Raw genomic sequence first — 14,863 nt, 5'->3', positions numbered from 1 at the left:
TTGTCTGGTCACAACCACCCCTAGTGCTGGTAATGCTGATAATTACAATCTAATGTAGAATTCATCAGCTTAAATTTGAAACAGAGATCGTCATTCAAATTGGAAGCCAACACTAACCATTTCATGTTCACTTGAAGAGATTAGATAGGCTGTGCAAGAACATTTTGGTAGAATAACTGATAAGGAGATGGGAAATAAGAATTATTGGTATTTACTTAGCCTGCAATGCTTTTTGGAAGCAAACAGTTTAAAGGAAGCACTTCAGAATGGCTATTTAATCTGAATTTTACAGATAGCACAGAGAATATTTTCTCACAGTATGCACAGTATCTTTGCAATCACAGCTATCAAACAAGTTGTTCAAGTCTTTCTTTGCTGGAGCTCTCACTCAATTTTACTTTGTTATGAGCTGTGACCCACAGAACACAATGCATTCAAGAATCCAGCTGGAAACTACCACCACAGAACATCTGTCCTTGCTCTTCAGCTTGCCAGGCCAACCTTAGGGTTCCCAGACAGAAAACAACTAGCTGTCACATGGAGAAATAATTTTACTCCACTTAACGGGCTTCAACAATGACAATGTGGGGGGTTGGTTTTTTCGCTTAGCTAGATGTCGTACGTCTGCTTTACTATTATAACCTAGATTTTCCCATCTGTGCTTTGGTTTTTTAGGAGTTTTGATACACAGCACTTTAAAACAGCCATCCAAGAACATATATTATTACTTCTAGTAGAAACAAACAAAAAAAACCCCCAAAAACAAAACAAACAACCAGGGAACATTAAGGAAGCTAAGTTCATGGCTCCATCAAGCTAAGCTAGCTATTAAAAGTGTGTTCTATACATAAGCAATGTATCATTTAACTTCTATCTAGCATCCACTAATTGAAGACAACTGCTAAATCAAGCTGTAGAACAAATACAGTAGAACCTTACTAAGCCAGTTTGTTGATTAGCAGACCACTGAATTGCTGAATTGGACTATTTAACAAGCCAAACATATCCATCATCAGTTACAAATCTACTTAGAAAAATGTGCTTTAAATTTATTTTGACAAGGGTAATTTTAACTATAAACTTGCTACATATTTTACAGTGAGTTCTTCTAGTTTTATGCAGGTATTTATAAGACTTCACTACATTAGCTGATATTTAAAAACATCTAACATGGATTAATAAAGCTTGACCACTCTCCCAAACAGCTTACAAAGTTTCAAGAAGGAGAAACATGAAGCAAATTGAAATGAAAGGACACGTGGTTATTTGATGAATGCTTGCACACAGAATGATGGAACAAAGAAATTCTGTTTTTAAATCAATAGGAAGAATGATCAAACAGACTTAGCACCATTACAGTGCTCGGTTATTATGTTTTCCTGAGAAGCTGTCAAATTTTTTGTGTCAAATAATGAAGTGTGAATTAGCACAATTTTGTTGTATACAAGCAAGTATGCACACAACCACCCAAAAGCTTTATAGAAAAACTGTCCTATACTAGCAAGAGACAACCTATCATTCAAACAAGGTTCAATAAAGCCACTCCTGTATACAGTCTACATTTAAGATTGAGAATTCAATTACAAATCACATCTTCAGAACAATATATGCAAAATTAAGGTTGTGGGTTTTTTAACTGAACACAGGAAACTGTACACTTCTGACAGGATTCTAACAAGAAATAAAAGAGAACGTGATCATTCACTATAACTTCTGAGATCGCAAGACGATGGCTCTCTCGCTCCTTTTAAACTTTTCAACCCATAAAAGGAGAGGAGCACTTCCTGCTTTGCTCACTAATATTACTTAAGAGTTGATGTTTAGTTTAGGAGCTGGTTGAACCTTTGTAAGTTTAATAGAGAAATAAGCTTCAAGTCAAAAAAGCAGAAGAGGACATAGAATAGAAATCATAACAGCCAATTACACTAGTCCTACTGTCACATCACTAAAAAAACATTAACACAGACAGAAATGAGAAGTGATGCATAATAAATAGGAAGTTAGAATCATTATAGTTATGATACAAATAAGATAGAAATTACACAGGAAGACCACTATTTGAAAGTACCCTGGTGTACACACACACAAATTTCATTCTACTCAATCTCATACAACAAACCCCACACTGCACAGAAGTCGTTCAAAACAGATTTAGTCCAACTACCTTACTTTTGCTTAGTTATTAAATGACTCAGGGAAATGGGGGGGGGGGGGGGGGAGGGGAACTGGGTACACTAAATTCCATGGTTCCCACATCACTAATTGCTTTACAGGGTAAACTAGATAAACTTTCCGTAACTGTAAAATAAAAAACCCCAGCCCTTTATGTGGATAGAGTCATACTGCTCACATGCAGCCTCAGTGAAAACCAGTTGTTTCATCTCACCTGTGTTATGTGCATCTCATGTAACACATAAGACAACGCTACACTTTTTTTTTTATCGCATAAGCAATAAAAAGCACTATCTGAACTGCAGATGAAATACAACTAACCTTTCTTTAAAGCACAGAGGATATTTTCTTTAGGAACGGGAAAATTAAGCCACAGTTGCATTCCAAATCTTCTACTTAATTCTTTTTCGATTCACAGTACGGTCACTCCATCCATGCTGACCTGTTACCCTATGCACTTATCATGAGGATCCCACATCGCAGGCAAACACTGCCCTCTTGTGCACTCTTAATATCCAGTAGACAAAGTCGCACTTTGGGGGTTGGGGAGAGAGCAGCAATATTTTTATACCAGCTGCCTTATCTTTATGCATAGGTCCTTAATTTAAAAAGTGGCTTTCATTTTAAAATGTCAATAAAAATACTCCTTTAATTTGTCAGACAAGTATCAGGCACCAGCCAAATTACTTAAAGTGAATTAAAGACAGTTTCAGTTTCAAGAGAAAAGTGGTTTCATTTACAGAAATAAAGTTTATTTATTTGCATTTTTAATACAAAGCAATGTCAGCAATTTACAAGCACCATGAACCCAAGTTTAATAGGCTTTGGAAAACATTCACATTAGTGTTAGTTGAACTCTCTTGGCCCATGAGTACTTCCACAAGATCTACCACTACATCAAGGCTCATGAATATAAATTATATAACATGAGTTGTATTTTAATATTTTTCCGCCAGAACAAGGTTCATTATTACGTTATTCTCACTTCAAGTTGGCAGCCAAACTCCTCAAGACTCTCCAGCAACTTCTCTCTGATCAGCATGGTATCAATTGAACAACACAGGAATTTGCTCCAGAGAACAGGTTTCCCTTCTACATGTGCACTCAATAGCAAGAGGCCTCCACAAAAATTTAAATCATCTATATATACACTCTACAACTATAAAACTCTACTTGTTCACTCACCTGGAACAGAAAAAACAAGAATTGTCTTATCTTCACAAAGGTGTCAACCAGCAGAAGTTCACACCAATGGAAGTGTATTTTCATGACAGTAATGCAAAGGTAACCCTGAGTTTACAAATCCTCTTAAAAGCTTACAACAAACTTGGCAAAACAACTAATCTGTGATAAAAGAGGAGGTTTTTTGTGCTATGTTAATCTTACAAATAATCTGCATCTGACTGAATTTGAATGCTGGTAGCAAGACCACATTTCCCTTGATCTCCCAAGACTGTTTTCATTGTACTCATTTGCATCAGCAAGACATGCTTTTGCTATGCTCATTTCCCCCTCCCCAAGCTCTTGTGCAAGTTCAAAAGTCTTGGCCCCTCCAATGTATCAGGTATGAATTAATACCCTTCCTTAACAGAACACAGCAGCAAAGTGGAAACAGACACTTGGAAGGCCGTTTTCTTTGAAAGGAACTGCAGGGACAAATGGTGACAATGAAGTTCTAGTTATAAAGTAAAAGGGTCAAAGGTTCAGGCAGGCATAAGGATTACAAAACTACAAGTTTGTCAGAATTTCCCGCCCCCGCCCCCCCCCTCCAGGTTTAGACAACCAAGGTCAAGCAGTAGCTTTCCAATTAAAACACTATAAGGCTACTCTGTCCTTTGAACTTCACAAAGGGAAAAAAAAAAAAAAAACAAACTAAAAAAGACAACTTTCTTTTTTAGAAGTTCTTTTGAGGACCCATCTCAAAATCAAACAGATAAAGGGCATCTGACAAGAGCTCACCTAAAACAAACACTGCGGTATCCCTTCACTGCGTGTGCGGGGGGGAAGCGAGGATGAGGTAATCATGTTCTTCTGTATTAGTGTGCTGACCCTTTGTAGGGCATGAAATTAACCATCAGCAAGTAAAAAATCTGCTACTGGTTAAACTACTTTGCTACGCAAAGTGGTCTTAAAATGAAATATGGAGATTGAATTTCTTCTGGAAGATTAACTCATATAACTTCTCTGCAGGCATCCCTTACTGCTGAACTCATTCGAGAAACCATTCCAGACCCTATGAATGCACAGGTCTGCAACAAACAAATGTAAAAGCAACTCTTCTTTTACTTTGATGACATTAGCATCAGCTTTGCGGAAGATCAGAGAGCTGAAATTTAACAAAGGAACAGAAGCTTAAAAACAAACCTATAGGACTGTGACAAAACTGCCCCACCTCTGTGTGAAATTTTAACAAAATACCATTCGAAATCTCTGTAGCAATGGAATCAAGCGGTAACAATAAAAATAACAGTAATGCATTTTGCAGTCATTCCCTCCATGCAGAATGCAAACATAAGGCTGATGCGAGTGCTTCTTACTGCTAAACACAGGGACAAGCTAAAGACCTGACTCTTAAAATTCAGTTATTCAGGCTTGTTCTCTCTGTTTAGTAAATCAACTATGAACAGCTGTAAACAAAGTACTTGTTGCATCGCTTGATACATGATAGACAAAATCCTGCTAGAGCACAGGAAAAGTCTTCAAATTATTGTAAAACAGAGTTCTGTTCTTGCTGTTCAAAAAAAAAAATACATGACAGTCCAAGTCACACTGCTGTCCCCAATAACTTAATACCTTCCTGCTACATCCGACACACAAGAGTCTGCTGTTGAAGAATAAACCAGTGTAGTTTAAATACAAGTAAAAGCCATGTAGTAGTAAGTCAAGTGCCTATCATTTATTCCATTTCAACCTTCACTATCACCTTCCAGCTAAAACTTTTTAAGACAGACTTCAGTGGAACTGTCTGCAACATTTCCAATTCCCTGCATGCAGGTTAAAAAGTATCTTTTGATTTAACATTTGATATGTTTTGTTTTCAAGGACAAGCTTTGCAAGAAAAATGTAGCCACACAGAATGAAATACGACTTGCATTTTCCATTCCATTTGGTTACTGCTCAAATATTCTGCATTCATTTAATCCTAAGGTATTGTCTCTAAATAAACATCTGTGACTGAGAAGTATTTGCAAGGTCAAGCACTACCTGGCACAGCATGACAAAAATGCAACACTAGATTCAGCCATGAAAAAAAACACTTCAAGAATTAGCTAGATATAGAAATATGTTAAAGAATGGTAAATGGTATAATTTCATCCGTAAGCAGATTTATCAGCTTTGCACGGCAAAGGAATTAACCCTTAGAGCACTCTGGGAACACAGATGACAGAGGAAGGCACTGGACTGGAAGATAGCCTGGGACACCACTGATGAAAATGGCACCCTAGAAGAAAAGAACCGAGATAAAAAACACACACAAACACCCACAAAAAAAAAACAACACACCACTACTGGCTTCCCCTGTGAAGCCAATAAGGAGCTCTTCAGAAGGAACCCCTTGAGCTCGCCACCTCATGGGAGACCTGACTGAATAATGATGGCACTACCCAGCCACAGCAGACAGCATTTCCGAAAGATGGGGTCAACTCAGGGGTGAGCCAACTAGTTTACACCACTATCAATGAAAAGTGAGCTTCAAACAATAAGAACATGCAATAACATATTTTCACACCTACAGCTTCCACTGCATGCACATGATTAACACATATGAGAAGGCTGCTTCTTCAGAGCCCTCTGTTATCATTCCACCCTTAGGTTCCTCACATCTAGCTCCCCTTCCCTCATCCCTCCTGCCTCTATCTTTTCTGTAGGGTAACTCAGATCTATAGCTATCACAGGACTTAATTTCAGAAAAGCAGTATTGTACAGGCATGAGAAATCCGAGGTGCAGAATAAACACAGGAAGATAAAGTACTTTGCACTTAATGTTTTATTTTAAAACCTTATATATAGAAAATGTGTACTAACAGTGAAATCTCAGATTCCATCAAAAAGAAAAAAAGTAGTAGCATATCTGGTTACAAAGAAAATGCTTGAAATTGTGAACCTTGAATACTCATGATTAGAAACCAGATGAAAACAATCTGCGTTTTTGAAGTATCATTATCTGGAAGGCCTGGCTTTCCATTTCTGAAGAGCAAGAAAAGTTGGCAATATTGAAATACTGACACTTAAAACACTGAAGGATGTATCCTGTTACACAAGATATGCTATACTTCAGTTTGAGTTTCACCAAACCATACTAAAACCATAAGCACCTAAGTAGTCCCACAGGCACAGATCAGGTTTTATCATCAAGGTTTCACCTTTTAAACCTGATAGTAAAAAGAAAACAAAGCATCCACTATCAAGATACACATATGCTATCAAGCAGAAAACTGAGATTTCTAACTGTATAAGCTAAGTATTAACACACTGCATTTTCTCTACCATTCTTTCTTAATACATACAATTGCAGTAAAAGTCACACTAACCAAGTGTTTTCACCAAGACACATAATCTGGTATAACTGGATCTAAGCAAGTTTGATATACTTATGTGTCTGAATTGCTACCTGTAAAGAATCTTTTTTGCTGGGAAGAAAACTCTTACCGTGCCTTCTAGCCTAGTCCACAGTCATCTTCTCCCAGCATGGCCCATCAATAAGGAAATCTGAGTAACTTATTCAACCACTGAAAACAGCTGTGACTAAATGCTTCTTCATAAAACCAAGAGGAAGCCACAATAAGTCTATGTATCAAATAATCAACCCAGATAAATGTTAAAATGATAAAAAAGCTATTTTTCCAACTTTTCCCATGTCCTCTTCATGAGAGAGAAGTAGTTTCTGTCAAAAAGGAATGTCTAAATACAAGTCACTATTCAGTACCTCCAAGACAAGTTTGCCAAAGTAATCTTTGTTCCTCAGAAGACAATCAGGTGCTTCCGATTACTTAAGAATGATAGCTAATTGTAAAGTACAAAAGACTGGAAGACCACAGGTTTCTGGGATTCAGCACAGTCACGCCACCCCTGCAGCTGCAGAGCACGCATTAGTGGTACAGAGCACTTCGCTGCTGGTGGAACCGAGAAACAAGTAAACCTTTGTTATCCAATACAAAAGAAATTAAAAAAATGCAATGCAGTTACTGCTAACAACATTTACAAATAACGCGTCTGCTCAAAAGAGGGTTAATTCACACATCATAAAAAGTAACTAGGTCTGAACCTCAGTCCAGCTGACTAGAAATACACTGCCTGCCCTGCGAAGCCACCAACTAGTTGACACTAGAGACACCAGCAGAGGACATGCTAGGAGCTAACTGAGCTTCCAGAGGTCCCTGTAGTTGGCAGTTTATCAATCTGTGACCACTTTCAGTAGCCTGCAGCTGCAGCCCCTTCACCTCCTTAGCCAAGCACCAACCACCTCTTCAGGCTTTTTACAAGAGGTGGAAGGGGGAGGTGTTATTTCTCACAGAACAAGGTGAGCTAATTTAACACGCGCTCTAATGCAAACCAGATTGACCCTCCGATATCACCTACAAAAACCGAACCAGGAAGTTACTAAAATCCACAAAATTATTTCTAAGCATAAGATTATCACGTTAGAACTCCCCTCTCGAGTTTGGCACAAGCGTGTCCAGCAAGCACGCTACAGCTCTCAACCACAGGGAATATCAAGCTCTGACAGCTTTAACAAGTGAGAACCTAGAAATTAATATTGCCCTTAAATACCACAAAGAAGGCCTCCATACACAATATTATTTTTTTCCCCATACATAAGAAAACCAAGCAGGCCTGACTGTCCAAAGAGCACTCAAAGGCTTCACGTTTAGGCTGCTTTTCTAACAGCACTGGCGTTTCATTTGTGGGGCAATCACGAAGTGTAACCAAGTCATGAGGCCCGTGAGCCACCGGAGGCCCGCACAGGCCTTCCCCCCCCCGTCGGACAGCCGCATCCCCCCCGGGGCCCCGGCTAACTCAGGCCAAGCCCCCGGCACCGCGACGCTCCGGCGAGCGGCAGCCCCGCTCGCCTCACCGGGGGAAGCGGGGACCTCGCCGAGGGTCGGGGCGCCCCCAGAGGACTCTCCGCCACCGGGGCCCCGGGGCGGGCAGGGGCAGCCACCCCCGCTCCCCCCCTTACCGCCGATGATGGTGCGGATGAGGGAGGCGTGTCCCGGGCAGTCGACCAGCGTGAACTGGAGCTCGCCGGGCCCCGGGCCCAGCTGCGGCGGCAGGGCGGTGCGCAGGCAGGAGAAGCCCAGGTCCAGCGTGATGCCCCGCGCCCGGCTCTGGGGCGCCCGGTCGAAGGCGGCGGTGGAGCCGGTGGTGCTCAGCGCCCGCGCCAGCGCCGTCTTCCCGCTGTCGATGTGGCCCAGCACGCCCACGTTCACGTTGAGGACGCGGGGCGCCGCGGGCCCGGCGGCCATGACGGCGCTGCACCCGGCCGGTCCGTCCCAACAGCGCCCCTGCGGCAACGCGGGCCCGCCGCCGCCGTTCCGCAGCCACAGCCCCGGGCGGCGGGAGAGCCCGGCCGGGCCCCAGCCGGCACGCACACGCCGAGCGGTGACCCGGCGGTGTCACAGCCTGGCCAAACCCGCCGCTACTCGCGTGCTCAGCGGCCGCACCTGCTGGGGCGAGACCTCCCGGCTCCCTCCCGGGCCTCGGCTCCGAGGCCGCCTCATCAGGGGGAGGCAATTAAAGCAACACACAGCGGCGGCCACACACCTGGCGGGCTCCCCCTCCCCAGGTGCGGGTCTGGGGCTCATCAAGGCCAGGGCTAATTGCAGGAGGATGGAGCCGAGAGGCTGCGCAGGGCCCCTGGGGAAGGGGTTATTGCAGCTGCCCCGGGGCACCGGCGCTTTGCTCTCATCATACCCACACTAATTAGTCACTCAGGGCTGCCTTAGCTCAGCCCACTGTCACTGCACACCTGCAAGGATAACCCCACCCTGCCACTGCTGGAAGCGTGGTGCTCAGATTTGGCTTCGAAGTTGCTTGGGTGTTGCAAACTCACGTGAAAAAGCAGGTCAAGATTTGAATCATTTGTTCTCCTTACACTTACATCGACAATTTCTGGGTTCCTATAATTTATTTTTCTGTAAAAGCATTTTTATGCTGTGTAGGATGCTTCCTAAAAATCATACCTTTAAGGGATTAAGAATAATCGTGATTATCAACAGGGATGAACATCTCTGCTGCAAAACAACAATAAAAAAAAAACCCCAACCAACAAACAAGTAGATGACCACTGGAGAGGCCTGAGAGTCTTTGAGAGGGTAAGGGCAGGAGCACATTTCACTGGTTTAAGTCACTTAGCTTTACTGATAACCCAGGAGGCACACAGGGCCAAATGTATTACACGATAAAGCTTAACACACACGCTCTGCATTTTCAATAGCAACCACTAAGTAGTCCTGAGTACCACTTCAAATGATAATAGCTGTTTACAAGCCAAGAAAACAATACTGTGTGATGGACCTCCCCCACAGGTGTCAGAGTAGACTAGACTTGCACTGCATTCTACAGATTTTTTTTCCTTTGAGAGAAGAGCTGTTTTGCTCTCCCTATGCAGTAATATATATCGCTAACAGTATTTAGTATTCACATCTGAGTAACTAATGAATGAGCCAGAAGCGCAAGATGACTTGCCTAAGGTTGTTGTCAGCATCATGGATTTAGTTTGTAGGCTTTAACTCCACACTCCAGGCTTTTTCTTACAAAGAAAGTTACTTCATATAACACCACTTTCGATATAGAAGAGTTTGCAGAGCTTTACAGCTAGGTACAAATTACCCCTCCTTCCCAAACACACAGAAGTCAAGGTGACAGAATCAATGACTCCATGACAGGGAAAATCCCAGTATCAGTCACTCTTAGCACTCAGTGCTATTTGAGAGACAACTATCTCCCTAAAGGAAATAAATGAACTCACAAGGAGTACTGCCGATGCACTGAGCTAGCCCAGTTAATCGGCTTCTTGAGCAGAATAGTTCAGCTTGATGGCAGCTCTGTCATGGGACCCAAATTAAGCATAATGTCACTTTTCAGACCAAGTTCCCAGACTTGGAATAGTTTCCTGTCAAATCATAAGGCTCACGTACACTTCATTGTCCTGAACGACTCAATCTGTTACATCAATGCACACTGACAAAGTGTTGCAAATCTATTCCCATAGGAAAAGGCCCGACACAGTTACAATCCACATAGGTATCCCAGTATCACATTACCTACCATTTGATTCTTTTTTTTTTTTGGCATTAATTATTAGAAGAGTTCAGAAGGAAGAGATGGAAAAAGGTCTGATTCCTTACCAGAAGAGGCATTATCCAGAACATCTAAAATAACTGCCACTTTCAACGAGCTTTGACAAAGTACAGATTTAAATGTTTCTGTAACTCTTGTGAAAACCAGCAGTGAGGTAAAGGAGGTGCCCATTTCAATGGCCCATAGTGTAAGGCTCCAGCAAGAGCGCAGGTGTGACCCATTTTTCTTGGCTGCCAAATTACTAATGAAATGAAGAGCTGTATTTTGCTCAGACAATGAGAGGGATACTGGATAGAACTCATGGGACAAAAAAAAAAAAAAAGAAAAAAAAAAAGAAAGAAAGATAATTCCTTTTGCTATAGGGATTTAAGGAAGGATGATAAAAATCTGTAAGAAAATGGGTTTAATTCCACTGCTCAGATAAAAATGGTGGCACTTCTTTTATAACCTTATACTCATGAGTGACTTGCAAGAAGAAAGGGAGTCAGGTAGAAATGTAGTCTTGTTCTTAGTTTTCTTCCTTCAGCTACAGAAAAGACTTGCCACCCTCTAGACAGGGAAGGCAGCGGGAAGGAAGGAGAAGGAAAAGAAAAAAAAAAGTGCTAAAATGTTTAGTTTTATTGTTACCACTCAGAACATATTTCTGTCTCCAGGATTTTAGTCTGTGGGTATGATTTTGCAACATACCACTTGAAGCCTGTGAAATGAATACACTTACATCATCAATATCATGCAGAAATTTGATAGACATAAGCACTTTGATTCAGTGTTTAGAGAGGTCCACTCGGTTAGCTCACAAAGTTTTAGAATTAATTACATATTTGGAAATTGAGAGATGTCATTTGTTAAGACACATCACTCCTATTGCTTTGATGAAGAGTAAGAAAAATCTTTCAGCTTCTTTTGCAGGAAAAATACCTGAAGACCCCCACACACACCCACAGAGGTCTTGATAGTACTAAGATGGAGAAGGAAACATGGCAAAATGGAAGAATCCCTGCTTCTCCAGATTTTTCTACACCTCTCATGAAACAAGTCATTTATAGCATTTAGCAGTTTTCCTTTTTTTCCCCCTTAATATAATACAATACACCATTCTCCTTCCCAGTAATTCTCTCCTATACTGATTTTTTTTTCCTTAAAAAGTGTTCACTTTAATTGCTAAAGTTTATGGACTCATGGGAGAAAGGGCAGGAAGTCAGACTTTTGGGATAGGGTAAAAATGTAAAGGTCATTCACACACACACACACACACTCTCTCTCACTCCAAAAATAATACACTATTTGACAGTTTCAGGATTCAGCATGTCCCATTGAAATTTGAAAGCTTATGTGAAACTAGGCCACGTCCTGTAACCTCAAACATTTAGTCTAGGAAAACAGCTCTCAAGTCTCCAGCTCCCACATCGGGTATCGCATGACGTCTGTGCCAAATAGGAGACCTCAAACAGGGGGGCAAAAGAAATGTTGGTAAAATGAGTTGATTAAACCTGGGGAATAACAGTTCAGACTGTTAGTGACAGGTATTATTTTTTCTGGTTAACTGGCTAGTGAAATATTAAATTATACTCAAAGCATCCATAACATGAGATGGGCAGAATGGTCAAACAACCTACTTGCCTTCTATCTGGTGGCATGGACAAAAGAGAAAGATGACTCATGCTTTGCAATGAAATTATTTTACCCTCCCCCTCCAATGTGATAAATATTCAAAATCACAAAAACCATGTTAAAGTTGAGGTTCAGTATTTCCTCCTACTGATGCACAACAATACATCAGACATCAATTATAAAAGAGCATTTAAGCTATTTAAGTTCAGCTCTAAACTTTCCAGTAGTTCCACTTGTACTCTCCTCTTTCTGGGGAATAAACAATTAATCCTGTGTGGTCTAAAGGATTATTGTTTATTTTCCTTCACCCAAATGTACTCTTCTCTCACTCTTTAACTGCAATTTCAGTATGATGCTCAAAGAACATATGGAACGAGTAAAGCAATCAATACAATGAGCTATGCCAAACCATGCATAGCTTATGGATGATTGTAAGCCCTGTTAATTAATACTAACTTGAGCAAATAAGAGGGAGAAGCCAGCTTCACATCTATCAAGCAAAAATTATTTACTGGTTCTTTTTTATATTGAAATATCCTCTCCCACTGCAAATACAAACACAAATAATTTTCATAATATTTTCTGCAGGTCAATACTAGAATTTTACTTTCATCATGGCAGTAGATTTTATTTACTGAACAGCAACGGTCACCAGCAGACTAAAGTTTTTGGCTCTGCTCCAATACTTGAGGCATCATATTGTTGTAGACAAACAACGCTTCTACTACCTTTCATCAGGAAAATTATATAATTGAATTAATATTTCTAAAGTTAAAGAAACTTATTAGCATATCTGATTTTCACATACATGGAATATTTCTATCCTTCCTCCTAGTTATAATGAAGATTAACAGCAATTCTCAGTTCCTGCCATCTACATTCCTATATATTGAATTTCACCAAAAAGAAATAAGCAAACATTATTAAATAGTCTTTGAAATGCCATGAACTCAAAAATAGGCCTAGCTGCGATATCAAACAAGATAACACGGACAGATTTCAGTCTAAGTTAACAAATTACCATGTATTTCACCTATTGCCAGCTCTTCTTAAAAGGAGAGCCATACCTAGCCTGGACCTCTTGTTAACAATATCACTGCTTTCAGAGCTCTTCGAAGACTTCACTAATTATTCTGCCAGAACTGGCAGAAACTTGAACTCTGACCACTTACCCACAACACTTGCGGCAGTTTAATGCACTAGAGAAATCAGAGTTGTATATTTGCTCTTTTACAAAGAAAAAAGTCTGCAGTTCAGTACGCATTAGACATTTGTATTCTGTGACTAATATGACCCTGAGAGGATGTATAGAGTCCAACAGTATACACACTTTAATTATTTAAAGGAGAGCTCATATTTGTTAGATTAAAAAATTCTTAAACAGTTGTATAATAGCACACCCTTACAAAGGTGTTGAACTACATATGTGTGCAATTATAATTACAATTTTAAACTAATTATGTAAACTGACAGAATAATGAACGGAAAAAGGAAGCAACAAATAGCAAAGCCTTTTCTTTGCTGAATGACATTTATGACAAAACTAATGGAAGCTCTCAGACAAAAAGGGAATGAATAGCATATATATTGTTCACGGGGCTTCTGAAAATTGAACCGTAACTCCCAGCCTTCCTAAAAGCCGCTCTCCTCGCCTGCACCACCACAGGACTGCCGTTGCAATTCTCCCTGGCAGCACACGGGAAAGCAGAGATGGCACCATCCCTGCATCATACCATGTTAATCCATTGGCATTGAACATTGCACACAGCTATAGTTTCATGACCAAACACAGAAAACACTATATATCCATAGGAAGAGAGTCCCCTCTTTCAGGGGGGACAGATCCCAGTATCTACAAACAAGAAGCCAGTGGAACTGTAGGTTCCCAGATCTCACCTAAGCTTTTAGTGTGAGTGACCTCCATTTTAAGCACTACATAGAAGGTGCAGCAGAACTACAGCTGCCCCACAGTTAGAGGCTGTAGCACCCTGAAAGCTGTAGTGCCACAGGCCTGAGGAAGTGTTGGGTAAAGGCTGTGAGGCCACGAAACTACCTGCTGAGGAGGTGGAGGATTTTTCCTCATTTCCATAGGTCAAAGCTCAGGAGAAACATACACACTACATACATACAGCATATGTCAAAGCCTCAGGTGCTTACATAAAGGTTTTGGGCACATGGGATAGAATTATTTTACAGTTACAGTGAAAGATGTAAGTTAGTGATCAACACCAAGCAGGTAAGAGATTGCCCTTACTTGGTCTTTGACAAGGATTCAGAAAGTGCCCTTGAAAAGCCTCAGCTTACTTTTGTAAGCTAAACCCAGCAGAGTTTTCCAGAAAGGCCCTGGCCCACCGTCCGTGGGCAGCGCCCAGCACCGAGCTGAGCCAGGGGACACTCGGGGCTCACCCAGCCCGCCGCAGTGGGAGGCGCTGGCTCCAGCGCCAGTCAGGTCCAATGAAGGCAGAAGGTGTTCACGTAGACATGAGGCCGAGAAACTGCCGAGCAAAAACTAGCTGCTCCCCGCGCCCCCACCGAGGGCCTGCGTTTGCTTCCCCACAGGGAGCCCGCTCAGGCCGGGCACGGCCGCAGCCTCTTCCTCCCCCCCGGCCCAATGCCGCCGCAGCGCTCGCACCCAGCCGGACCCGCTGAAGACGCCGCACACGGAAACGGGTGGACGGACCCTAAAGAAATGCACCCCCTGCCAGTGACGGGCATGCACCGCGCCCAATGAGTACCGAGAGCGCCGCCACAAGGACCAATGGCGCGGCGGGGCGGG

The 14,863-nt window shown here is 41.8% G+C and overlaps 1 protein-coding gene across 1 annotated transcript in view; it reads right to left on the bottom strand.

The window, feature by feature from the left end:
• EEFSEC (eukaryotic elongation factor, selenocysteine-tRNA specific) overlaps nucleotides 1-8,660 on the bottom strand; it is a 128,729-nt gene extending 120,069 nt beyond the window's left edge. Inside the window, exon 1 of the mRNA XM_040591697.1 lies at nucleotides 8,354-8,660. Coding sequence (XP_040447631.1) covers nucleotides 8,354-8,639 — 286 coding nt within the window. The 5' untranslated portion in view covers nucleotides 8,640-8,660. The remainder of the gene's footprint in view (nucleotides 1-8,353) is intronic.
• Nucleotides 8,661-14,863: the final 6,203 nt, after the last annotated feature.

Source organism: Falco naumanni, chromosome 4, assembly GCF_017639655.2.
Source record: "Falco naumanni isolate bFalNau1 chromosome 4, bFalNau1.pat, whole genome shotgun sequence".
Lineage (NCBI taxonomy): Eukaryota > Metazoa > Chordata > Aves > Falconiformes > Falconidae > Falco > Falco naumanni.
The sequence above is the reverse complement of the archived record's forward strand: the minus strand, read 5'-3'. Positions and strand labels throughout refer to the sequence as shown.